Genomic DNA, 18,498 nt, shown 5'->3' with positions numbered 1-18,498 from the left:
TTTTGTACTGTCCGCTCAGAGCTCATAAAAAAAGGGTGTAATATAACCAACGAGCACATAATATAAATAATAATATATAATATAAACATAATATATAAAATGTATATTATGTGATCGTTGAATATAACCCGTTCGATTCTCTTGCACTAAGCATTGGATGACCGTATATTTTTCTCTTCCTTTGCCTCCTTTTCTTCAGAAGTAACAGAAGGAGAAGATACTCCTAATCACTCATTACATTAATCACTGTAAACATACCGCTCATAACAAGTACAAGTACAAGACAAGCACTAATAACAAAATGAGTTAACGGCGGTAAAATTCTAGCTACTCAACTGGCTACTTATAGGTTTGGTGGCCAGTGCCGCCAACTACTGTCGCTGGCGACGTCGCCAGGCTACCTCGTCTAATAGGGGCCAATTATATCAGTACACAGAATGAGTTTGTTTCTAAAACAAAATACCCCCAAACCTGCAGACTAAGCAAATTTCCATTTGCCTGATTGGATTATAGGCTCTTCTAATAGGGGCCTTAATGTAAATTAGGTGCCTACTCATTTGTGTCAAACATACCAAATTTTAAAACCAATTTAACTGATAGGCAAGTACAGCTTCTTGTGAACTATAGCGTGTTATGTCACATGTAACAAAAATCAAGCATGAAAATCAAATTTCAGACTGTAGCACACTCTGTGTCTATTTTAAACAATGATCTTTTAAATAAAAAAAAATAAGCTACAGCTGGTCCATACAGATGAAATGTCTACTTCAATAACCAAAAGTCAATTCCAAATTGCAACGAAAATATGGGAAAGAAATTAATATAAGATCCAGCTGTTCTATTTTTACTTAATAAATGAACGAAGATCAAGAAACAGCTTATCTTAGTTTGAAACCTACACAGGTAATTTACTTCCATTTCCAAAATTCCAACCATGCGTTCATATGCACAAAAACAAAATTACCTGAATACGGTAAATATTTTTTTAAATTTTACTTGTAAATATGCTGCCTGCCTCCAAAGCCACATTACCCGGTAACCCGGATGAAGATGAATGGTGATCACTGTTAAATAGGCTCAGCTGACAGCACAGAGATCAGGTGAGCACTGAGCAGCTCATGATAAGTTTACCAACTTCTCTGACTTCTTTGATTGGGAGGTGAGGCCTACCGAAAATTTACTGTTGCGGGTTCAGGTGGAAGTTGGGGACGGGATGGATGGATTCTTTGTTTATTGGGCCTCTTCTGAACAAAGCATTGCCCAGAAAAGACTTGTTTTAAGATTTTTTATAGGGAGAAAGGTGAACAAATGTAGGAACAATTGAATTTATGGATAAACCATGGGACTAGTGATTAAAGCCTATGTCCCACCGGGCACTCCTCGCGTCGTGGGACAGGGTAAGCGCGTGGTGCTCCGCGCAAGAGTGGCGCGGAGCGGGGTTGCGTGTCCGTTCCCGTGAGTTGTCGGTAAAAATCAAAGGCGCGGGTTGGAGCGTGGACGCCCTGGGCCAGTGCGAGACGTTTTTCCACCGGGTGAACAGGTGTCACGTTGAACTTGCAAGTTATTCAGCAATTGTTGGTGCGAAACTTTTGTTGTATGCATCCATCCTCCAACGCCTCTCTTTTTTCTTTGAATTCAATTTTAACTTCAAATATTCGCTCAACAATAGATAGCAAGCTGCGGCGCACGCTAATTCACCGTCACTTTCCCAATCACTCATCATTCAATCACACAGATCTTTACAAATACAGTGTAGCACGGAGGTCTCTATGAGGTTTTAACACTATCCACTACGGCCTCTAGACGGCGTGTGTCGCGGCGCGACAGGTCTTGCGCGGACCTAAACGCGCACAGACGCTCCAGTCCGCGCATTTTCACCGTCGCGTGGAGCGCCGCGCAACGCGTCATGGGACATAGGCTTTATGTTTGGTCATCATATTCAGCCCATTAACGTATGACCCATATTTTTCCACCAACACAATTCAGGGATATATCAATCAACACAGCTAATTAATATTTGCTTTATTGGATGAAAAATAAATACAAATAATCATAACCACATATTTTGTCTACCTTAAGTGCTACAACTTCCTGTAAGTCGAAAATAACAGATTTCAAACAACGTTAAAATTATTTTGATTCAACATAAACACTGGTGAATTGGAATGTATAATATGGGAACACCTACATATATGCACTATTGATATCGTTGCTTACATACGGCTATGCAACATCGACCCTCTCTATCTACTGTATCACATCGCAACTAATTACATTATATATGCTGTACATCTCTAAACTATACATACGCTAAATATGAACAATCTCTGTCTTAGCACTTTGAGTATTTGCTGTAAGCGGTCCAGATATTTCACAACATAAGAGTCAGCTTCCTTTAACATACATTTTTGGTTTCTATGCCCTGTTAACTCAACGCTTTTAGCGAAAGTCATCTAAAATTCCAAATAACCAAACAAATCTACCAAATGTTTCCATTAAAAGAAATGTGATTAATCTCAGTGTTATATCCACCCAACTTTAAAGGCCAAATACGGTAAATATTTTTGTCTCAGCATTTTTCATAACTAAGCAAGAAATTTGAAAATTGTAAAGAACCCCAAAAATTTTTGGATACAAATTAATCAAAGCCACCTTTCTCAAACCAAAATGTTATACCAGTAATGTCCAAACACCCAAGTTATGTTTCAATATACTATGTAATAATTAGTATTAAATATGACTCTCTCAATGACAGCCGAAGGAAGAGAATTTATGTGATGAGGAACCATTCAGTTTCTGCGGGAGGGGTTGGGAAATCCTCCAACAGGAAGACAGAGAAAGGTTAGGTATCACATTTATTTTTATAACTAATTATATTCCAAAAAAAATCATTTATATACATTTACTGACGTGATTTCTTGTTATAATCGATCTGAGAGTAAAATGTAAATAAATATAGTTATACTGAGATTTTTGTTATTATAATTAAATACTGATCTTTTTTTATGTAGACAATTTACATAATTCTTCAAGAATCTTTGCAGTAAAAAAAGAAAAACAAAAGATATTTTAGCAACAATTTTAAACTGGTAAAGAAAATAAAAATACAATTTCAATAATGTATAAAGGAAGCTGACGTTTGAAGTTTACAAAAAATAAAATTGCAAAATAGTCTATTGTCTTTCTACAATGCAATCTTAACTATTAAATTTGAAGCTTTATAATTGGGTCAACCTCTGGATCACCTAATGTTAATTGAAATAAATAATTCAATATTAAGTACAGGTAGACAAAAATCAAACAAAACAAAATGGAGCAGAAATTAATTGTTAATGAAAACATGATGATTATGTATGATAAGGAGAGTTTATCACGGTTTGTTTATATAAATGAATAATTTAGTAACAAGTCAATCATAAACAAAGAAAACATAATAAATATAGGCCTACACAAGATTAAAACATATTGTGCCTTTTTTAAAATAAATTATGTTTTATAATTGATTTGTTTATGTTTAAAAGTTACAGTAGATAATAAATATTACAATATATTACTGTATTGAGATATGCGACACAAAATGAAAACAATGATAACACTAAATACTACCAATCTTTGAAACATACTAATCAACCCCAAAAAAATCAAAATAGTTTGGTTTAAGATTGATTTAGCTATCCAAATTTATTCCTTAAAGCAATCAATAATGGCTCACTTTAACTATATACTTAAGTGAGTTATAATAGGGAATATTTCTATCAAATTAGTATCGTTTAAAGTTTAATAAAATCTGTTATGTTGCAATTTCCAATAGTTAAATTATTAACTGTTAATAATTAGTGAAACATATATTTAAATCCACAAAACAGCAGACTAACCAATCCTTGAATATCGTATTTTGTCTCATATAATTTATTGTAGTGAAGAATTTAATTTTGTTGTTCTCTTTAACAACACTTTAACATGTAATACAGGGAGTTTATGAGATAATAGTTCATTTATGATACAATTATCAACAATAAAGTTTAACAAGAGGTGGATGACAAAAGTTATGTGTTTTAAACACATACATTATAATTTAATAATATAAAAGGGAAAAGTCTGCTGGTAAAATAATTTTTATTACAAATTATAACAAATGATTTTCTCATTTATTATAATTTAAAGAGATGTAAAATTCCTCATTAAGTAGTTTAGTTGGCAATAAAATGTTTTATGTGGATTGGTTTAGAATGCTAAGATTAGGCCCCGGATACGATACGAGCGGCGAGCGTCAGGTCTCATTTAGGTGCGTGTAAATTTGTTGAGGGTGGCCACGATACGTCTGAGCGGCGAGCGGCCCCCGCTCAGTGCCGCTCATGGTTCCAAGTCAAAACCTACCTTTTGTTTCACATTTAAAAAAAACTTATTGTTTGTAAAGCCGAGAGTCGTGTCTCTTACCTGAGACCGATGATTGGCTTAAAAAAAAAACTGATTTTCGCAAAAACGCCGCTTGCCGCTCAGGTGAGTCATGCTTCAGTTCAGCCTAAAATGACAGGGAAACAGCAACAAACATGCAATACGGGTCGATACATGAGGTGCAGTCCAGGGAATATTTGTGGGATAATCAGCACGGAAGTTTTAAAATACTTCAGTCACCAGAAAAGTATGGGACCAAGTTAGTGTTAAGGTTTTTCTTTTAAAGTCAAACAATTGTCAGATAGCAACAATAGTTGCAATATACCTCTTGCAGGAAAGTATAGTTTAGGTACCATTTTCGACTAAACCGACTCAGGTTACCGCTCGCCGCTTGCCGCTCACCGCTCGTATCTTACCCGCCTTACAAACAGTTTTCATATTTTGTCTTTTCCCACTCCATAATAGAACTTCTTACGATTATTTTCTACATCTGACACAAATTGAATTGAACTTGAAATTCATCTCATGATTGATAGTAGCTGGAAGAGAAACTGCAGGCACTAGTAAACATTCTGAAAGACATGAGAAAATTTGAATTTCTGAAGAGGGTAAAACACCAAGAGTAGACAGAAAGAGTTTGTATTTTAATACCTGAGTAATTGATTATAATTCAACCGTAAAAGCTTTTTTAGATGTCCATTTTAACAAATTCACATTTAACAACAACTTTTTCAAAGACATATCATGTTGGGTTGTAGTACACCGGATAAGAAAATATACTTATTCCCAGATAACATTTATAACAATTTCAATTATATTACATATGATAATTGACTAAAATAAATAAAATGTTTATGGTTGAATTAAATTTATAAATTAGAAACAATAAATACCTAGTACACTGTCACAATGGAATGACACATTAAAATAATCATACAAATACCCTCGGGTATATTAAACTACAATTTAATCGCAACCCTAAAAATCAAATAAGATAAACAAATATAAAAATAGTTTGAGTTAGTATAGTATTTAATCTCTAATAACAGGCAATAGTAACAACTCTTATAACAGTAAAGCCGATCAAACACTGATGACGATTATTTTGCGAACAAAAATACATAAAACAACACAAAGACAAACGATAAAATAAATATTGAAGAGGACAGAAAAGACTAGAACGTTAAAGACATTCAAAAACTGCCGGAAATGAAGAGTTCAGCAGAATTCGGCGTGACAACACTCAAAGCGGGTGAATATGATCGGTGATCGGCAAAAATATAAATATATTTATAACTTTGCTTATGATGCGAACATCTACTATATAAATAAAGAATATATAAAAAGAAATGTCCCGATAATTTACTACTATATGTTATATCTACAAGTAATAATTAAATACAAACTTAACATAGAGACAAGAGTAGAGTAGCGCACTAGGGGGGGGGGAGGGGAGGGGGACATATACATTCAAAAACTGGGGGGGGGGGAGTATTGTCTGGATCCATAGCACACAATACCTCGACTCCTCACCCGTCTTATAATACAACATCTACCTTAACTATAATGTATTATCTCGCAAACCGTCCTAAACAAAATTAAGTCAACGGTGTTTATAATATTTATTTAGCTATTGCACAATAGTCCTCTGTTTAACAGAAAACCGACTACCGACACGCTTCACACCGTATCCGCTAGATTTGGCAAATGGAGGCTGCAGGTTGGATAACTCAAATTTACAGCAACAATATGTTACAAACGCAGGATATGATGAGGTTCACTCGGGTCCTAGGTCCACTTGAAGTCCTGCAACATGTCACAACGTGTCAAAAATGTATCATAAACGTGTTTTTAAATGTCGAATTACAGAGTAAATAACCTCTAACAAAGAATCTGACATGCTTTCATCTTTGGAAGATCTAAAAAACCTTTTGACTTGTATCTTTTTTTTTTATAAGTTAGCTAAACTCTTAACCTTTTTATAAAATTTCCAATTTCTCAAGGATAAGGTTTTAAAATGTTTGTCCCATTATTTAATGTTCAATATTGGGAAAACCTAAAAAAACATCCAATACTTGGATTAATTTTATTTTCAAACTAAAAAATCTTAATAAAAAATTTGAAGCTTTTAGTTTTATTTATATTTATTTTTTATAAGGAATTTATGTCTTTCTGGTGCCATACATTAAATGGAAACAAATTATCACATAGGAGTAGACACCCCATTCCCATATTTAAATGAACATAGTTAAACTGAACCACCAAAAGAGTGCTGTGATAACACATTTCAGTCAAATATACCAACTTCTTAACCAATCCAACCGAAAAGACAACTAATTGAAAACTAAACAACTTTAATATTACATAATTTTTCAAAATATCAAAAATTGAGAGAGAATATCAATTGTTACGGTGTCATTTAACTGTTTGAATGATAAATTGACAAAAGTCGGTTTTATAGATGGGTTGTCTACTCCAGTAAGCTGTTCACCTGTTCAAAGGCCGAAGGGGTCTACTGGAGGCGTAGTGCCTTGTGGTAGAGTCTGCAGTGGTACTACCCCAGCCACCGGCACCCCCTGTACAACACCACCTCAGCTGATCATGCATCGCACCACTACACCACTATACCACTACATGGCGGAATATGTCCTCAACAAACTAAACAATATTCAAAAATCATAAATTAAATAATTTAACATTAAAATGTATTGAAATAACTTATTTTTTTATAATTTTTTACAAGTTTTATAAGCTGGAAAAACAATTTTAAGTGTAAAAAAAAAAAATAGAAGTTAAGATGTAAGTTAATATGTAAAAATGAAGGTTTTCCCCCCTTACATTTAGTTTGTTTATTTGCATTCTATAGTTGTTTTTATTAACAAATAAATACCTAGTTCAGTCTGTAGCGAGGAAAAATAATAACACTGACTATTGGATACTGACTGTTGCATCAATTGTCAAAGACAATAATCATTTTGCTATGAACTGCTATAAAATTACTGATGTTAAAAAAAATAAAAGTAGGCCTACTTGATACCAAAGTGAGCCATAAGTTTTTACTGAACAATTTGTTGAAACAAAAATGTTCTAATAAAATAAAATAAATAGTTAAATCATACAAAAATATCAACAATGGAACAAAATAAAACTTGGGACATATTCCGCACTTTCAATTAGTATACCAAGAGCAGAGCATAGAATATATACATAGTGAGAAGATACGGTTACAAGTGGTGTAGTTAGATTTAAAAATAACTAGAAAAAATACACATTGTTAATTTGAAAACTGCTGATAAGTACAAGCGGCTGAAAACAGAGAAGTGGGTAAAATAAAGATAATATATTAAAGAAAAATTTAAGAAAAAGATGTAATAGGATAATGTTCTATTTGTTATCAGCATATCAGACATTTTTTACGGCAATGTTAGAATATAGAAAACCAAACCTAATATGAAATAGGTACTCTGTAATACTGAAAGTACTTATGTTATTTTCAATTGTTGACGCAGAATTACATTAGGTCCATTTAAACATTTTTGATAATTATATAACTGTAATGAATTTAGTAAAAGACGAGAAAAAATGGTGTCCTTGCTGGTATAACATTGGGAGCCGTAACAAATTCTAAAAATGTTCAGCAAAATTGAATCAACTTGTTTGATAATTCAATTTTCAGTATCTTAACTTTTTTTGTATAGTTTCCCTGAGCATTAAAACAATTTCTGTTTTTACATTGCCTATCTTGGGGATCTAAATTTGATTTAGCTGTGGTAGTTTCTCAATAGGTGTTTCACGACATCCAATCTTATTTTTCTATGAAGATGTGGTTCTTGTATCCTTTGATCAATTTGGGTTAATGTTGGAAGACGTTCTATTATTATATATTTGAATATAAGCACCAACACTTTTAACGGCAATCACAAAACTATTTACAATTTTCAATCCTTTCTTTAACCATCAAATTTAATAACTAAGAAATAACCGGAATTAGCCTCTTCTCGAGTGTTCAGTTTAAAGTTGAAAAATATACAGAAAACCAACAGACAGTTCTAAACTACACAGTTTAAACGACTCTGGAAACCTAAAAACTATGTAAAAAGAAGTCAAAATATAACAAGAAGTTTAGTATCAAGTGTTCACATCGAAAACAAGGTGATGTTAGTTCAAAAACGTTCAGTTCAAACAAACGATACCCCAGCCTGCAGGAACGGAGAGGAAACCGAATCAAACGGACTTTTCGCCGAGTAAAACATATTAGAGCTAGTTCTCATCCAAGATAAGTTTCCTCCCTGAAAGTAAGTTCAATACAAGTTAATTTGATGATTGAAAATATTTCATATAGACATACACTGAAATGGCATAGGTTATGTAGCTCTTTTGATTATTTAAAATCTCTACTTTGCAAGAGAATTTGACAGACTTGAAAACCTCTTTGAAACTGGGAGTACCAGTATTTTGGATAAAAATCGAGGCATTCTTTCTCATTGTAATAATTAATAAACAACAGACTCCTTGAGAAGTAGAGGAAAATAATTAATAGGGAAATTCGCTAAAAACAAAGAAGCCGCATAAGTAAACAGTAGAGCTTCAACACACATTGAATTTTTGTCGAACTAAAACATCATTTTAAAATTAATAGTGAAATAAAAGATTTTGCGTTCAGGAATGTTGTGATTAGGTACTGAGTTTGAAAAACAAAATCTGAAACCTGTAAGTAATAAGCTGTTCTGACAATAGTTATACAATAGCGAGCTGTACAAATTAGTCGTAGAATTGTAATGCAGCATTATTTTAACATTACAGTATTAACCTTCTTGTAATAAACCTAGGCAAATATTGAGGTGTAGAAGATGTGAGTGCATCATAGCCTATTAAAAAAAAAAAAAAATTAAATCCAAAACCTTATAAATATTTCCTTGGGAATGTACTAAATTCTGTTACCTTTTTAACCTTAACATAGCATCATTTTTGTATAGTCAATTTCAGAGTCAGTGAACAATAACATTGTAATAACTCTAAGTGGAATTGCAAAGATAGAATAAAACTACTTATAGAAAGAGAGTATAATGTTTTCTACTAGTGGTCATGCGAGAGTGTAAGAGTCAGCCAAGCCAGCGAGTGAGCGAGTGATTGAGCGTGCTAGAGTCACTTACCAGCGGAGAGTGAGTCATCGTAGCAAACTGCGCTGGACTCATCATGCCTTGACCCTGTAAAGCAAACGTGCGGCCTATACATCTACTCTACTGCACCTCTATACGTCTGACATTTACTTGGGCACAATCTAATTTTGTACATTTTTTGGTGCAAGTGAATCTTTTTAGTGATGAGCTAATTGTTATTCTCTATTCCTCCAAACATTTAATATCAAGGAATCGTCGATTTTCATTGTGGATCATTTAGGATTCTTACAGATTCCAGAATATAACACAAAATTATAGCAAAATTGATCAGCTCCTACAATTACAGTAACAAACATACGCAATCTTGGCCGAATTATGAATTTGAGATAACGCTAATTTGTTGCAGCCATCCTTAACACTCACAATAATATTGCCAGTTTCCTGTAAAAATAAGTAAATAATACAGATTCCAAAAGAAAAATGGCAAATAAAGATGGCCTGAAATATCGGAACATAAACATGTAATAAAAACGTAGAAACTGATTAGGTTAAAAACTATTTTACACTACTTTGATTTTGTTTATTGTGAATTCTGATTTGTCCAGGAAATGGATTTGTATAAAAAAATTAAGAATATGAGAATCAAAGTTAACGTGTAGACATTCAATAGAAATTTAGTATTGGAATCTGCCCATCACTAATAATTAAATATGAGAGTCGGTTCTTTTTATTTTAAGAAATAGTTTTTTATTGTCCCCGAAATCGCAGGAGCTGATTTTGATGTAATTTTGTGACATTCTGGAATTGGTAAGAATCAAAAACCACGCACAATGAAAATTGATAGTGTTTTAATAAGAAATATTATTTTTGAAAACGAATTTTGTACACGTAAACATCAGACTAAATGCTACATGATAAGAAATGCAAAATAATACAAAAAAATATGAAAATATAAAAGCTTTTTAAAATCTTACACATAGGATAGTGGTAGACCAAATTGTATTTGAGTTAAACAGGGGGAAATAATAATAATAAAAAAATCCTGTTTAAATAAAACTCATTAACAAAGGATTAGTACAGTTGTATCACCTTCTGAATTTAAATAATTTAATATGGTATTTTGTGGAACAATAATAGACAAAAGTCGTAAAACAGGTAGACCAACAAAGCTAGCATTAAAGTTACAAATCAATACATAGAGCAACAAATACTTTTGAACAAAACATATTCCAATTTTAAGTGTCATCATCAATAAAGATATATATATATATATATTATATTTTCATCTGTCAAGTGAAAAATAAAATAAAACCTAAAGTTAGGCCTAAGGCATAATATGTTGCCGCAGTAGAAAAAAATTATATTCTTGCCCACCACTAACCTAATGCAGGTAGCATATAAATACAATTTGTACAAATACTAAAATAAATTATATAAAATACAAAATGCAAATAGAACATGCATATTTATAAATATTGTACTGTATTAATGTACAATCCTAAGCAAATACTGCTAAGGACAATTAATTTATCTATTACCAGTGATGTAATGCTTTTAAATAAATTGTACTGTAATACTTCAAAATTGCTCGAATTCGAGCAACAGGTACACTAGTAGTCCTTTACTGGGAGCCAAAAGTAGTGTATTTCAGACCAGGTTAATGAAGCACTCTGGTTCATTAAATGACCTATAAAAAAAGCTGGCAATGTCCTAGCGAGGTGAAAATAATTTATTTTGTACAAAGTTACAAAATCAGACAAAATAGAGAATGTTGTAAAACAAAATTGTGAAATCTTTACTACTGTTCTTACCACTTTATCAACACAGAAAACAAACTCTTTTTTCATACATTTATAATAATCTAAAACAAAAATCTAAAAGTATCATTGAAAAACTGGAGGAAATATATTTAAAACTGATGCCAAATCAAACTACATAAAGCATGTGTGGCAACTGTAGATGCTACAAACATGCAGGGAAATTTACGTACCATTGGCCTGTAGTTGGCACCCGTGGTGGCCGCCATGGGCTGCGGGCTCCAACCTGCCTGACCGGGCTTGCCTGTGTTTTTGGGGGAGTTCCACTGCACACCCCTGCACACATACATATTGTACATTAAGCAAATTATACAATTTTCTAAAAGTTAAATAAAAAAACAAAAACTAATGAGGGTTAACTCTATTCACTGGAAATGTTATGTCTCCAACACTACAGTTTAGACTTATTTAAAACGACCTTGGATTACCCGTCTCTATCTGGAAAACATAGAGATTAGTTCCTTTATCCTGAATTTTACCACAGTTTGGTTTGCTGGACCTTTTCTAAGAATCTGTATACTTCCATTTTTTTCAAAAAAGAGGTTAGCGGCCTATTTTAACCTTGTATTTACCCGTCCACATAGACTATTTACCCGTGCGTGGAATGTATCCAGCAAAGCAAGGGGTGAGCCGGTACAGTAAGAAGGTGAACTGTACTGATAAATTGTTTGCGGTAGTGACCAGGATCCGAACGCACAACATCGCTGCCATGAGCCCGAAGTCCGTGACGCCACCGACTCACCATAACATCCAAGACTCTACTTCTGTGTCGCCTGCTGCAAAACCGATCGGTTTTGGCTATTTTTACGTGTTTCGTATATGTGTGTGACTAAGTGTAACGTAAAAAAAGTCTGTTTTTAAAATAATCTAAGTGTTTGTAAGAATGAAACAAAGATGACGACGTTCGCCTAAAGATGATCCCGTGAGTATCTAAACTGGTCGCCTTTCAAGGTCATAAGGATCATTTGAACACTTAGTGTGAAGGTCTAGTTAAGCAATGACAAAAAAGACCACACAGGGGGATAAAAAAGTAAAAAAAAACACACTTATTACTTTGATTTAAGAATGTGATTGAATATAAGTAATCCTGAAAATAATTAATATTTATATTTATGTTTAAAAAAATTAACTTTGTGTTTTTCTAACAGTTTGTACGGTACTGAGGAATATTAAAAGGATTCAATTTATTAAATATGGCATTAATTAATCCAGACAACATGGCCTAACTTGGAAGTTTTGTGTGATTTATTTTGCAAATTACATCATCATTTGTTGTTAATTTGTAGGGTAGTGTTTATAGTGACAGTTTGCATAAAAGCATCACAAACTCAAGGGAGAGTAGTCCAAATCTCTTTCTCTTTTGATCAAACCTGTTCCCCTATCACTGAAGTCCAAAACTCTAACCACAAGATAGCGACCCCACTACAAAACTAGTGGCGTCACACATTTGTCGTAGTTCATATAATCTCAAACTATTGAAGAATAGTTGTGGGTGACTATTGCATACAAAGACAACTCACTTGACAGGGGCAGTGGCGCCCTTGTTGATGGTCAAGTTCTCGGCTAGTGATGCTAGGCTGCTGTCTAGATCACCTGTTAACACCTTGCTGGGGCCGGTGGCAGGGACGGCTGCTGCAACACAAAAACACGCTAGTGTCAACACAAAATGGCTGATAGATCAACAACAGAATAACATCTAAACATATTGAATATACAAGGGTTATCAGTAAAATCCATAATGATTCTGAAGTAGATTTTATCGTCCGATTTTTACTAATTACAGAACTTTAATGTCCAGCCATCTCTCAGATACATTTTGAATTACCATTTGTAAAGTTAACTATCAAAATCATAAAAGGAAAACCAAAAGTTAAGTCACATAGAGTTATAAAAATTGTCATTTGTTTACGAATTACACTGAAGATTTAAAACATTTACAAAGTTTTTAGAAGCAGACGAAGAAAACAATATTGGCATAAAATAGGTTCTTGACATAACTTACAACTGAATGACCTACAAACACAGCTCTTGTAAAAGCAAATCTCTAGCATTACAAACAGTGGATACACATGCGTAAAATAGTTCATTAACATTATATACTACCAATTTTCTCATTTTGCATTCTGTTTCTTTAATTGATAAATTGGGATATATCTAATATAGGTGGTGTGCAATATCTAATTAAATTCATAGGATCACTAATACAAAGAGTATTTTAATTAAATAAAAAAAAAAAACTATATTAAACATCGAAGCGATAGGTATTAGTAAAAAATGAAATATAACAAATCAAATAATATAACTATCGCAAAAATAAACCTTTTATTAATGTAATAAAGTAAACAAACAGTGCTGATTTAATAACAAACACAAACAGTAACACTGAAAAGTCTGTTAAAGGTAATATTAACCCAACAAAATGTTACCAAATGTTTAAAGTAAAAAACAAACAAAAAATGTTACAGCACTCTTGTAAACAGAAAAGTCCTAAAACTATTAGTTATTCTTATAAATACCCAGTCTCCTCAATAACAGTTTAATTTAAAAAAAACAAATAAGAAAATAAAAATGAAAAGACATATTAAGAAGGATAAAAATGCACCCAAATGTGTGCCACTGTCTTAAAGAATTTATAATTGAATGATGACTGATGACGAATACATATATTCAAAAACATAAGCTAACTGATGCAACACTGTAGGGGGTATCTAAGAGCAATTTATTTACATACAAAAAATATTTTATTCATAAACAATACAAAAAACATGCAATAACAATAAGAACTTAAGGGTTCCAACAGATCAACCAATTTTAATAAATTATAATGTAAAAGACATCAACTAGTATTTAGTAAAGTTAATTTTAGCATCTCATATGGATTTGTCAAGAGTGGTGCTTACTACTAAAAAACGTAGTATTCCAACAGTACCAACTCATAAAAATTATAATGTAAAATATTAGTACCATACCCGTATAATAATAAAATATTATTATCTTCCTCCCGGTATGATTTTTGCCTAAAATAGTCGTCAAGTTAATGAGGAATGATTACATAACAGCCTTTGTATGGTATTTTTTCGCTATATTTTTAAGACATAGTTTGGTTATGCTTTAAACTCATGTGCCTTTAGTGTTCTATTATGAACAATAGTTTTGAGTGAAATCGTTATAGCATTAGTCTGAAACCTTTAATTCCAACTACATTAATTTATGATCAACTACAGCAATCTGAGCAACGTCTGTGATTAACACGGGCATATCTGTGACGATTTTCTGTCATGGCAGAAACATTCAAAATGATTTCCTAGGACTATGGGCACATCCGTGATAATCTACCGCATTTATAGCAACTGCTATACAGTATTTTTCTGATATCACAGCAACATAAGACATCGTTTCTCAACCTTGATGATGTCTTACACTTGACGGAACCAGGGCAAGGTCGGAAGGGCTAAAATGTAGGATATCGGGAGGAGCATAACCTGCAGTCTCCGCGACATGGGTAATCATCTCTCGCGATCGCGGTAACAGCCGTGAGCGTAACTTGCAGTCTCCGCAACATATGTAATTGTTTCCCGTGACAACAACCGTGAGAGTAACTTGAAGTCTCCCCAGCTTCAGTAATCGTCCCCTGCGACCACCGCAACAGCTGTGAGCGTAACTTGCAGTCTTCGCGACTTCCGTAATCATCTCCCACGATCGTGACAACAACCATGAGCGTAGCTCGAAGTCTTTGCGATTTCGGTAATTGTCTCCTTCGAGGGCGGAAACACCCGTTATCGGTTACAATGGGTATCGTCTGCCGCAATTACAGCAACATTCCCGATCGGCCATTTGATCAACCTCTAGGCATTTCTATCCCCAGAAAGGAAACAAGTAGACGGCGGACACTTGGTCGGATATTTCGAGGAGTCGGTTATTAGGGATTCTCCTGTAATAGGTGATTATTCATGTAAAACTCAGAGTTTTAAAAAATTGTTATTTGCATGTGCCTAAGGCCTGCTCTGCCATTTGTAAATATCTAAGTAGCAGATTAAGGGTACAAACACACAGAAAGCATTAACACCGTGTAACGGGCCGCACCGTTGTGATTTGAATAACTCATTTATTTTATTCTCCAGTTTTAAGAGTTCTCAACTGGTACCATGTCAGAGTTATTAGTAATCCTCTTTTTGTTTACTGCTTACAGCTTTCTTTTTTGTGGGTCAGTCATGAGTTTTTCAACCATTTTAATATGAAATAATAGTACAGAACTACTTTTCTACAACTAGACAAAAGAAAATAGTCAATCAGTACAGCATCATTGAGACTTGTTTGTATGTAAAAAAAAGTGTAGCAATTTTTTTTCTACCATGCAATAATAATTAGTCATGATTATTTGAGAACAAATTTTGTTTTGAGGTAAATATTTTTAAAGAGAGGAGTTTTAGATTCGTTGGTTCAATTCTTTTAATGGAATTAAAAAAATTAACAATGTAACGAAATCTAGATCTAAAGTGGTTCTGAAAATTAAGTAGAAATTTGCAATGGTAAATTTGAGTTAAATGCTATCAACTTTCCCGAAGAATTAAATCAAAACCGTGAGACGAGCTGATATGAATCTCTTTGTGGTGGAATAAGCCACAGAAAAAAATTACTGTCTTTATCACAACATGGCAACTGACCTGACTTTGTGTCTGAGAAAAAGCAGCCTTTGGCACAGTGATAAAACCGATGATGCTGGTGAGGGCTTCCTCAGAAAGCATGGTTAAATAATTTGACTGAGGAAAAATACAGACCCAACTGTGAGCGCAAAACAAATTTACTTTTTTTGGCCGTGCATAAGCAAATGGGTTAACTTAACAAATATACCTATTGCTTCTAAGCTACTTAGCTTAAGCAAATTTGCAATCTGTCTGTGGGAACCCAAGGTTACATAAAAACAAAAAAAAATCAATCCACACTAAGTTCACAAAGCAGCCGGTTAATACAAGGATCAACACTCAGTCGAATCACCTGTCATCGGCATGGCCGGTTTCGCCGGAGATCCGTAGGTAGGGAGAGAGTAAGGCATGCCACCAGGGGGCATGACCCCCACAACACCGGGCATGCCGGGTGGGATAGCTACGGGTGGGCCGTCAAACCCCCCGGGCATACCTGAGGGGGGCTGAGGAGCAGCACTAGGAACAGGGGGACGAGAAGGGGATCCAAGGGCCATCCTTATACTGTCATTCAAGTCGTCAAACGCACTCTTGCTGGGAGTGGGGGAAGTGGTGCGGGGAGTGCCGCTGGAGGGAGGAGGAGGCCGAGGTGGGGGAGGGGCGTTGGGATTCCTCAACGGAGAGTTATTGGCGGCATTGGGGTCTCCCGGATCACCACCAAACAAGTCACCACTGTCGAACAAGTCCCCTGTGGGGACCGGGGCGTTAGTCCCTGCCGGGCCGAAATCAGCCATAAAAGGGTTTGGTGCTCCAGGGGCAGCTTGCACCAGAAAACACTTTCATCAACAAAGTGGACAATGGAATACACTATATTACACAAGTAAGAAGTGATCAGAGGATCATGGCAGAAAATAATGTTTTTTGAATATAATACAAAAGCCATTTTTGCTTGGCATGCACCTGCGACTACGCAATAATATACTTTTTCACTAAATAACAAACAAAAGTAATATGGATTCTTCTTCCAAGTGATTAAACTACAATTTTAATGAAGAAAGAGTACTTGAAATCAGATAAAATATTTGTATTCTATTCTAGATTATGTATTGGTATTCTATTGAAAAACGATAAGACAAATGTTGGCTCTTCAAGTAATAAAATGATATAAGTATATCGAATTCATAGTATTATTTAGTTGATTACTGTGCACTATAAAAATGTCGCTAGTGACTTAAAAGCACTCGCACTGTAAAAACCTAACACAATCTCAAATGGATAAGTTTAGTTGTTGTGCAGGGTTCAACTGAAAAGACCCAGATCTATATAACACAAATTATTCTCAGCTTTCTAAAATAATTCATCACTTGGTTGTTTTACCAACTCCAATATTAACCAAGAATTAATCAATTATATTATGGAGTTACAAATAAAGAGTAGAACCTCAAAAAATGTATCAGTATGTTTATTTCCTGAAATTACTACTGCAGGTTACAATAAAAAAAATACAAAAACACAAATCATACTACCAAATGTAAAAAAACAAACATACATATTTTGAACCTTCATTCTTATTCCATTTGCCTAGGCACAGCCAAAACCAAATTTTCTTCATTTCGCACAAACAGTTGATGGGAACTTTTTACTCAACATGTAGGTGGCTATCCCACCACACTATATATGAATTGAACCTGTATAGGCCTACTTGTCTGTCTGCACAACTATTTTGACCTTAGTTCACACCTCCTTGAAGTGAATATATCCATATCCTTATATGGCATATGGAATATATATGCTCCTTGGATTTGTGAATAATATTTGCCTCTGGATGTTTATGTCCATCAAAAACCCTATGTGTCTAAACTCGGAATGTCTGAGGCCAAAGTTGGATTGTGTGCATGTGTATGTGTGTGGGGGGGGGGGATTAGTAGACCAAAAGTGTTTAAACTGATCTAAGATTCTCCAAAGATCTCATTCAGCCTAGTAGTCTGCTGTCAGACTACAATATTAACTCTGCAGTAAGAAAATGTGTATACTGTCTATCAAAACAGGTAGTTATGTGTATCAGTTTTTAGTTTAGTGCACCATCTTATTCAATAAAATAATATCATCATCAAGATATAAAGATTTAAGACTTTAATTTTACAAACATTGCTTCAATTACAAAAAATTGTCTATACCTTTAAAAAAATAACTTTTTTTGTAAAACTAAGATTACAAAATTTAAAATAGGCGAAGAGTTATAATCTATAAAATAAACATAAGCCTAATGTAACAGTTCATCCATTAAACACAAAACACTCAGTAATGAGTTTTAAAATACCCAAATTGAGATTTTTAACATGCTTAAAGAAGAATAACTTGCATAAGTTTGAAACATTGACTCACCTGTAGGCTGGGCATTGTTAGGGTCTGTGGCTCCAAAAACTGAAGAGAAAGCATTGTCACTCACAAACGAGTTGGCTGGTGCTGCACCGTTGTTAAAACCTGCCAACAATGAGTGTACCAAGTTAGGCAATGAAAAAAACT

General features: G+C 33.9%; 1 protein-coding gene across 10 annotated transcripts in view; it reads right to left on the bottom strand.

The window, feature by feature from the left end:
- Window positions 1-2,007: 2,007 nt before the first annotated feature.
- LOC128991446 (phosphatidylinositol-binding clathrin assembly protein LAP) overlaps window positions 2,008-18,498 on the bottom strand; it is an 89,867-nt gene continuing 73,376 nt past the window's right edge. For 4 of the 10 annotated variants that reach the window (XM_054414329.1, XM_054414327.1, XM_054414330.1 and 1 more), the window contains 8 exons: window positions 18,358-18,456; window positions 16,328-16,792; window positions 12,853-12,964; window positions 11,506-11,608; window positions 9,549-9,602; window positions 8,589-8,684; window positions 6,887-6,971; window positions 2,008-6,201 (listed from right to left, as the gene is read on the bottom strand). In XM_054414329.1, the coding sequence (XP_054270304.1) occupies window positions 6,891-6,971; window positions 8,589-8,684; window positions 9,549-9,602; window positions 11,506-11,608; window positions 12,853-12,964; window positions 16,328-16,792; window positions 18,358-18,456 (1,010 nt within the window). In that variant the 3' untranslated portion in view covers window positions 2,008-6,201; window positions 6,887-6,890. The remainder of the gene's footprint in view (window positions 6,202-6,886; window positions 6,972-8,588; window positions 8,685-9,548; window positions 9,603-11,505; window positions 11,609-12,852; window positions 12,965-16,327; window positions 16,793-18,357; window positions 18,457-18,498) is intronic. The other 6 variants (XM_054414328.1, XM_054414332.1, XM_054414337.1 and 3 more) reach the window with 6 other exon arrangements.

The sequence above is a fragment of the Macrosteles quadrilineatus genome, unplaced genomic scaffold (genome assembly GCF_028750875.1).
Source record: "Macrosteles quadrilineatus isolate MER2022 unplaced genomic scaffold, UCM_ALF_1.0 Scaffold_4__1_contigs__length_99947679, whole genome shotgun sequence".
NCBI classification, from domain to species: domain Eukaryota; kingdom Metazoa; phylum Arthropoda; class Insecta; order Hemiptera; family Cicadellidae; genus Macrosteles; species Macrosteles quadrilineatus.
This window is presented reverse-complemented; position numbering and strand designations above follow the sequence as displayed.